Source organism: Paramacrobiotus metropolitanus, unplaced genomic scaffold, assembly GCF_019649055.1.
Source record: "Paramacrobiotus metropolitanus isolate TYO unplaced genomic scaffold, Prichtersi_v1.0 Parri_scaffold0000093, whole genome shotgun sequence".
In the NCBI taxonomy this organism is placed as follows: Eukaryota; Metazoa; Tardigrada; class Eutardigrada; order Parachela; family Macrobiotidae; genus Paramacrobiotus; species Paramacrobiotus metropolitanus.
The window spans coordinates 387,510-395,689 of record NW_026570313.1 but is presented as its reverse complement, the minus strand read 5'-3'; the positions used below and the strand labels follow the sequence as shown (position 1 = coordinate 395,689).

At 46.4% G+C, this 8,180-nt stretch overlaps 3 protein-coding genes across 4 annotated transcripts; 1 reads left to right on the top strand and 2 right to left on the bottom strand.

Moving 5' to 3' along the window:
- Window positions 1–714: 714 nt before the first annotated feature.
- Window positions 715–3,138, bottom strand: LOC129596666 (uncharacterized). The gene is made up of 4 exons (XM_055494001.1): window positions 2,126–3,138; window positions 1,964–2,054; window positions 1,000–1,713; window positions 715–938 (listed from the first exon to the last, which is right to left on the bottom strand). Exons 1-3 carry the CDS (start codon window positions 2,934–2,936, stop codon window positions 1,410–1,412), a joined length of 1,206 nt encoding a protein of 401 aa, XP_055349976.1. The 5' UTR covers window positions 2,937–3,138; the 3' UTR covers window positions 715–938; window positions 1,000–1,409.
- Window positions 3,139–3,285: 147 nt separating this feature from the next.
- LOC129596660 (uncharacterized) lies at window positions 3,286–6,004 on the bottom strand. Its single transcript, XM_055493997.1, has 5 exons — window positions 5,923–6,004; window positions 5,326–5,834; window positions 4,590–5,011; window positions 3,837–4,287; window positions 3,286–3,734 (listed from the first exon to the last, which is right to left on the bottom strand). The coding sequence occupies exons 2-5, from the start codon at window positions 5,538–5,540 to the stop codon at window positions 3,509–3,511; spliced, it is 1,314 nt and encodes a 437-aa protein (XP_055349972.1). The 5' UTR covers window positions 5,541–5,834; window positions 5,923–6,004; the 3' UTR covers window positions 3,286–3,508.
- A 441-nt stretch (window positions 6,005–6,445) lies between these two features.
- LOC129596658 (uncharacterized) lies at window positions 6,446–7,895 on the top strand. 2 transcript variants are annotated; one of them, XM_055493994.1, is made up of 2 exons: window positions 6,446–6,735; window positions 6,957–7,895. In XM_055493994.1, the coding sequence occupies exon 2, from the start codon at window positions 6,984–6,986 to the stop codon at window positions 7,599–7,601; it is 618 nt and encodes a 205-aa protein (XP_055349969.1). In that variant the 5' UTR covers window positions 6,446–6,735; window positions 6,957–6,983; the 3' UTR covers window positions 7,602–7,895. The 2 variants fall into 2 exon arrangements, with proteins under 2 accessions (XP_055349969.1, XP_055349968.1); XM_055493993.1 differs by having other exon boundaries at window positions 6,907–7,895.
- The last annotated feature ends 285 nt before the right edge of the window (window positions 7,896–8,180 follow it).

The window sequence follows — 8,180 nt, the reverse complement described above, 5'->3', positions numbered from 1 at the left end:
AGAAAGACCTAGGAAGAAAAAACTATGGTTGCTGAGACGGAGGTTACCTAACCGTTATTTGATGGCCATAATATAATTTCCATGTACACGGTACTGGTATTTATGTAAATACATGATGTCTGCATTCAGTATATTGTATGTGCGAACGACACTGGGTGAGCTACTTAATCATGGCGATAAACTGGAGAGAAGCATGCACCGTTGACAGTTCCGCCTGCCAACTGGACATTGTCTCCGTGAAGGTGTCCGTAAACTCCACCGACATCTTCCTGGACGGCAGCATCCTCGGCGCACTCGTGGAGCAGGCTCTGATCATATGCAGCCAGCTGAATCCACTGTACCTCATGATTAATCACTTTCCAATGCAACAGTCGAAGATATGACGGATTTGCCCATCGGAAAATTCTCAGCCCTCAACACAACTAGCTGACCGTCCTGATACGATACGAGTTTGGTCAGTTGGATTCGTGGAATCCATCGTTCGGGATGACATCCATTCGCTTATATGAATTGTCAAAATAAAGAACAACAGCAGCAAGTTTTTTAGTAGGGAAGCGCTATACTCGACACAGCATCGGAACCAGGCGGTCTAATATTTTTTATTTTTAGTAAATCGTTCTTTATGGATGTTCATATCGCGACATAACAGTCGTAATTCTTATTGCTACGGCCAACATTGCCCAATTCAGAAATCAAAAAACAACCAAAACATATTTTATTTTATTATAAAAAACATTTTATTTAGACTGGCCCAAGCTGCAGGTACTATTGCCATGACAAAATAATGCTATCTTTATGCGTTGGGATTCAGTGGTGTTACTTTAAAATTGGCATTAATAGCGGCCACTGCCAGCTTGGTTATAGTGTAGACATCCAGCAGTCGGAGATCAGCATCTGCCCAGTCGCGTGCACTGCCGTCAGCACGGAACCCGCTGTACCTGCAACATCAAACTAGCATATAAACGAGGCGGCGCAGACGCATCATTTTCGCCAACGTACAACTGCAGCATGCGTCGGATGGGACGCCACTGATCGGGATACTGCAGACAGTTCAACCAGCGTCGATGAATGGCCCGTACTCGATTGTAAACCGACGGGCCAATCGGAGGGCAGCTTCTTTCCACCGCTGACAGAAACTGCCGTAGCAGACCGGCATCGCCATCAGCGAAATGCAGCGTTGCAAAGGGAATCGTAATCGGAAATCTGATATCAGTAAGCCTCACGCCAACAAAGATGAAACCGGCTAACGTGATAAGGAAAGTGTAATAAGGAAGCAAAAATATCATAATCCAGTTGCTGACAATATCCTCCACGGTATAATTGCGCAGGACCAGCCGGCGACCAACGGTCAGAAGGCGGGTCAAATTGTCACAGTGCCACTCGCTGTCGTCATAATGAGCGCCCCGTTTTCACTTAATACCCTCGCGAGTGCGGCCATTGCGGATGAGAATGTAGCGTAGCTGAATCTTTTTGACGGCCGACAGCGTCACCAGCATTGTCGTAATCGTAGTCAAATTTGATTGGTAGACGTTATCCAGCACCATCAGGCTTTCTGTATGGCCAGTTATGGCTCGATTTAAGCCCCAAGTCAAACTGTACACATCATCGCACATCGACATGGACAGCTTGTTCAGGACCATGGCGGAGCTGTCAATGGTGACATGCCGGCTGATACGAATGTCGGAAAGAAGCAACCACCACAGAGTGCATACCCTGTAAAGCAAAATTACTCATACTTCGACATTATTGTGGGAATTTGTTTGACGTTGATCATAGTGAGCATACGGTTCTGAAACGCTGACCATCCATCCCCACCTCATGGGGCGCACTGCGTGATATTTTTAGTGAAAACTGAAGAAATCGTGGTTTTATGGTGTGGCCAAATAAACATGGGCTGATTAGCTTGTTCAGTCCAAAAAAAAACTGACGATGGCAATCTGCGCGCGCGCGCGTTGCTGCTTACTTTTTTGCTTTAGCTTGCGTGTGCATATCCAGACTGATAAGAACGTCGGCCATAATCGGAAGGGCCATGCCACCAATCCATCCGGAATTGTCTACGAGTAAGTAATTGCATCCCAGTTCAACAGGCAGAGTAGACTTACTGTGCAAGAGATGCTAAACATACCAAAAACTGACTTCTGCTGTGGATCTTCCATTACATCGCCTAACACTGAGGGAGCGGGATAGCAGCTCGCGTACGCTTGTAGTAGAGTATCCTTATTCCAATGCGCGCGCCCTTCAGGATGTCGGGCGCAAATAAAATGGAGATTCCCTCCAATAATACGGGCAAAGATGCGGAAATCAATGCGTTCGTCGCCGGGTACAGAATTTGGTCCTCGCTGATATTTCTCAAGCCCGGCATTATACAGGCATTTCCGTAGGGCCTCCATATTTAGCGTCCCATTCATATGAGCATTTTGGAAAGGAACGGTGAACTTGCGATAATATAATCCGCGAGTCTGTTTACGCAGCGGCGGCTCATCCACAGCCAGTTCCATGTTGGCGGCAACCTGCCACAGATGTATCACCACATACTGATGCGGAGCCGTGTCCTTCAGCCTGACGTAAAACAGCCCCACTTCCGCCGTCCGGGTCAGTAGACGTGCCGGGCGGAAGATAAACGGTCCGTTTTCGGTGCGGCGCAGCGCTACCTGGACGCCACAGCTGCCGGTGGAGGCCACTTCCTGGTCTAGCGAGCGCCACAGCGTCCAGTCGTCGTTGAGGAACGGTTGTGCCCGGACGTGACGCGAGTGGATCCATTCAGCGGCAACTGTGCTGCAGTCGAAATCAATTAGCATAAGGTCCCTGTCAATATCCTGTAAGTATCCCAGCCACCGCTCACCGTTGCCACATTCAACCAGCACCGTGTTCCCGTAGTTGATTTCGAGGTGGCTTCGTGTGGGGCGCCGGAAAAAGTACGATGGAATAGTGTCCATACCAGCGTAAGTGCGAGGAAAATGCGATAATCGTTACCGCTTAGGCACGCGTCGTCAATAATCCGTAATCGAGAGTAGTCAGCAAACTTTAACTACATCACTTTACTTCGCTAAAATAAGCCAAACACTTATTTTTTGCCCGTGGCAGCACTGGCAGGCGATCGATACGACAGAAAGGTTTGCTCAGGCAAAACACAGTTGCACAAATAACTGTACCCGGATCCACGGAACGTTGATGCCACTTTCATTCGATAGCCATTTAGGCAGTATGAATGCATGGTTTTGTTTAATTGGAAAGACGTTTCTGAAAAGCACTGAATACACAGAGAGGTCGGACGGTTGTCCCGCGCAATGCGGAGTGCGAGCGGATGCCGGAACTCCAGCAGTAAGATGAAGAATCGCTTGCTTCGAAATCAATGTCGGCAGAACGCACTAGCCAAGTACAGTAACTGATTGAGGCTTTTGCAGTACATACTAAAATGCACAATCCCGAAAGCTGGATGAATTATGAAAACGCCAACGGTCAGACAGTAGGCAAAAGCAAAATACCAAACATAGCCTCATGTTCGCGGCTATATTGTGACCTCATACGAAAAGAGCGCAGCGGACATGAACAGTAAACCAGCAACGCAGTAAAAGACTCGCCGCAGCCTGACGTTAGTAATAGCGTAGGCGAGTTCGTTGAGTCCGCGGTGCCTTGCCGTTGGTTGTATCGCTGCCTCTTTGTCGCGATAAGAAATAAGTCGATGTACTCGCATCAGATGCTGTGGAATGCCGCCTTGCATAAAGCGCAGTATTCTGCAAAGCCAAAAGGATGTAGTTCGCACCTTATACGCGTACGTTGCACTTGAAACTATATTATTAATCAACGTATTTTCTGATACATCAGCTTGACCTTACCTGGAATTAAAATCAGGAATTACAGAAGTATTCTTCCGCATTTGCATCAACGACACCCATCGTTTAATCCCAGCATCGAATACAGGCACCAAGCCTCGATCGGTACATTCTGAACTATCCGCAAAAATACAGGTAACCGCCACTTTCTGCCCGCTGGTATTGGCAGCCAGGTCATACAAGTAGGCGTCGGAAGTGGTGTCGTATTCGACAACTTTAGAGGAGAGATTCTGTAGGGCATTCCATTGAAAGGATTCCAGAGGACGCGATACCATGATAAAATCGGACTGCAGGAACGACTCGGGACTATCGAATGGCAGTGTTGCCGGGTTATTGCTCAACGTGCTTGCCAAGGATGCGGTAATGATGGTGTAGAAGATGATCATGGTCCACGATAACCACACCAAGGCGATAATGTTGTAAGCCGCTACATATTTGGATCGATGGATATCCGCTAGAAAATGCACGGCTTTGTTCATCGGACACAGAAGTACACGTATGACATTCTAATAACTACATTATAAATTAGTGTGTTTCGTTGACATAGCTTATCGAAAAAGGCCAGAATTTGGACCCAGAAAAATCGCGCAAGCATACAGAGTAGTTTCAGGTGCAAAAGACAATAATCTGGTTACACATTGATGGTCGAACCGTGTCAAAGTTTTACTAGGAATTATCGTATCCAATAAGAGTTTATAAGACCAACCCGCTCTTAAATACCGGTACGTTAAAAGAGCCTAGAAGAGTTGCTTCTACCTTGATTGATGAAACTGTAGAACACCTCCCAATACATCTTTCCGAACGCTTTCCACACCACCGACATCTGTAGCCGGTCCGAGCGCCGTTGTAAGCGGAAGAGCAAGACATTACTAGCCCAGAAAACGGCCCACATCCACAGCGACACCGCTGTAATACCGAGCCAGCTGTACCCATCGAAACTGTCGACAATACCGTGCAGGAGGAGGGATTCGGTGCCGCCTTCCACGATCAGAGATTTATGGATGGCCACCTGATACGTGCGCGCCGTATAGATGGACAGTAGATCCCATTCCGCGAGGCGGGCCGGGGTGATGCCTAACGGGCACACACTGACGTCAGCGCGATGACTGCGGATGTCGAACGGTGGGCCATCTTCCGATGTGTTGAAGACTGGACTGCGTTGGGGAACCAAAAGGAACCTGTTAACAAGCACCGTGATGCACAGCTGAGCAAATCAGTAAGTGACCTCTACCAAATGTCTTAAGCATTTAAATGCGAACTGCGTTACAGCGCATTTAGTGATCAAAAAGTATGTAAGGTCACCGAAGCCCCTATAGATAGCTGCGATTATCAGAATCGCCGAATCATGTGCATTAGTTTAGGCTAAGCGTTAAGTTTGCCCTGTGCATAAGGGCTGCAAACAAAAAAAATTTGAAGCACCTATGGCCCTGGCCTGTCTTCAATAAAAATTAAATATCAGGAATAAAACATGAACGCTTTTCACGAATATTACCTTAGATTAAGCAGACTAGAAATGTGGGAGAGCAGAGAAATTGCTAGGCCGCAGAAGCACAAGGATCCCGGCGGCGATTCGTAGCTGTATGGCGGATACTCAGCGACGCTGACAACTAAGGCATCGCTCTCCGTGACACCATAAAGTTCCCTAGATGTCCGCTCCGTGCACACACGATACGGCAGGGAATCACACCGCGACCAGCTGTCCTTCATCACTAAAGCAGTAATGTTTCAGTGCGAAGTGCACCAAGTCCAATTACGGTATTTGTTATTGTGATTTCCCCACGGCGCAAGGATGCATGAAAGCCAGAAAAGAAGCACTGGCTCCAGTCACAATAATGATACTGCATTACAAGCGGAGTATTAGCGGTCAGATCGATATTCGCTAATGTACAATCTACTGACATAACGGAAGGCGACGAAGCTTCCTCTGAAGGTTGAAGGATCTTTTGCATGCCGTTTGTATTAGGTCACAAATCCGCTGCAACCAGTATCAGATTTCGTTCACTGCGAAAACGTCAATCTACAGTATTTCACCGCGTGGTTTCTGTAGCTGATACAACAAACTGGTTATAAATACTAAACTGACTATTACCCGGTTTTATTTTCCTTCGACAGGTGTGTTCAGTGCTAGAATACAGTAGTATTTACTGTTTTCCAGTGTCCGCCAACACTCCAGTTTCAAACAATGCAAATACTATGCGTTCAAGGTTTCTACGTATTTCGCTTCACGGGTATTTCATATTTTGGTGCATGCACTCGCAACCTTTGAACTGTCTGAGCTCTGGAGGCAATCAAATATCAGATCGACATATTTGATCGACAAATTCGGAACATTTGTACTAGCTGCACTACTTTCAGACTTTTTCTTGTGTACTTAATTTGCACGTGAAAGCATAGAATTTTTAAACTCTGCGTACAGACCACACACACACAGACAGCCACCAGTAGTCGAATTTCCTTGAGAAAATCATTAGCTTTTTGCTATCGTTATAGCCTGGTAAGGCGACTTGATGATTAAATCACATAATCGCAATCTTGATAACTACTTGGTACTTGTAGTAGGGAAACTAATGCACTTCTCTGACTTACATCGTTTAAAGACTGCATAACCGAGCCAGCGCGAAGCGCTGCGTAGCGTATATCATTAATCTACACAAGATTCCCTAATGTGCAATGCTTCCATAGTATCAAACAAAATTTCCATGACAATTTTCCCGCTCGACATTATGAACTGTATTTTTCAGTTTTGCCAACCTAATTGAACTGTTAATGTACACGCGTATATCACCGTATAGTACGTATACGTATGTGGCTGATTTCAACATCGTGCAAACTTGAAGCATGAAGCAACTTAGCGCTGTGATGTTGATCGCTGGAATTATGTGGCTGAAATCTGGAACAAATGGTACAGCGAATTGTTTGCGTTTCAGTGCCGCCGGTTAAACCAAAATTGTATTTATTATCCACGTGTATGCAATATATTGTGTAATGTGTACAATCGTGTAATTTAACAAAGACTATAAGATATGCGAATTCGTATTCGATGCAGCGGACATTACGTGCTTTTTGATTGCAGCAGCGACTCCATATACTTTAGCAAACACGGGAATATACAATCATGTACAGGGTATCATTTCTGCCATCTAACGTCAAATGGAGGAAACATTGGAACGACGCCTAAAGGCCTTTAAACAGGAGCTCCTCAACAACATAACTGCCATGTGCGAAGCCAATAGTGCAGCTTTGACAGCACTGACCAGAAGGCTGGCTCCCATCCCTGCAATGGTGCAGTCTCTCACGGAACGAACCAACAGCATCCCGGATATTCCGATTGGATCCATGATAGCGTTGGCGAATGTGGGCGGCAACCGTTCGTGTTGGCTGGAGTGCAACGGCGCCAATTTCTCAGCTTCGCGTTATCCGAAATTACACGCACTGCTACAAAGCTCCACTCTTCCCGATCTGGGAGGCCGCTTTTTATTGGGGCGGAGCTTCCAGCATCCCGTTGGTTCGGTTGGCGGGGCGGATAAGCATACGCTAACGGAAGAGGAGATGCCGTCGCACACGCACGCCGCCACGGCTGGTGGAGATTTCATGCATCTGCGTGCCCAAAATGGTAATCAGCTGTCTGGCGACCGTTCCATTATATTTTCCTCGCAGAACGACAATTATACCAACACGCAGCACACCACCGCCGCCACCGGCGCGGGTTTGCCGCACAGCAACATGCCACCGTATCGGACCGTCGTTTACTATATCCGTGCCTGCTAACACTCCACTGGCTCCTGTTGGACGGACACTGAACGACTGAGCTTACGAAATGTGCGAATTTGATTACCGTTACCGCACCGCTGCACCTGATTTAACGTTGTCAACTTGTCATACGTTACCTAAAGAGCGCTGGAGATGGGCAACCTCTGGTTGTCATACGTTACCTAAAGAGCGCTGAGTAACACTAGCGATACTGGATGCCTACTTTTTTATTATGTTTCTGATTTAGACTATTCCTAATTTTTCGTCTCAGTTGTGACAACATAAGTACGAAAACTGGTCATTGCCAAAATTAATGAAATCACAAGGAGAACAGAAACCGATCCGGTGCACTGATGATTGGGTGTTCTTTAATACATACAACTCGAACTCGGTAAAACAAAATAATTTTTAAACTTCTACGTTTTTAACCTTTATTGGCAACATACACAAGCAGAATCACTCTTGTAACTTAACAAGATTCTTCGATATTCAGGGTACAAAACGTTCAGCGCTAACGTATGTTCAGCTGTGTACAGCGCTTTTCCCAAGAGAATAATTTCCAAGATAATTTCTCGTGGAATTTGGAAGAATGCTGCT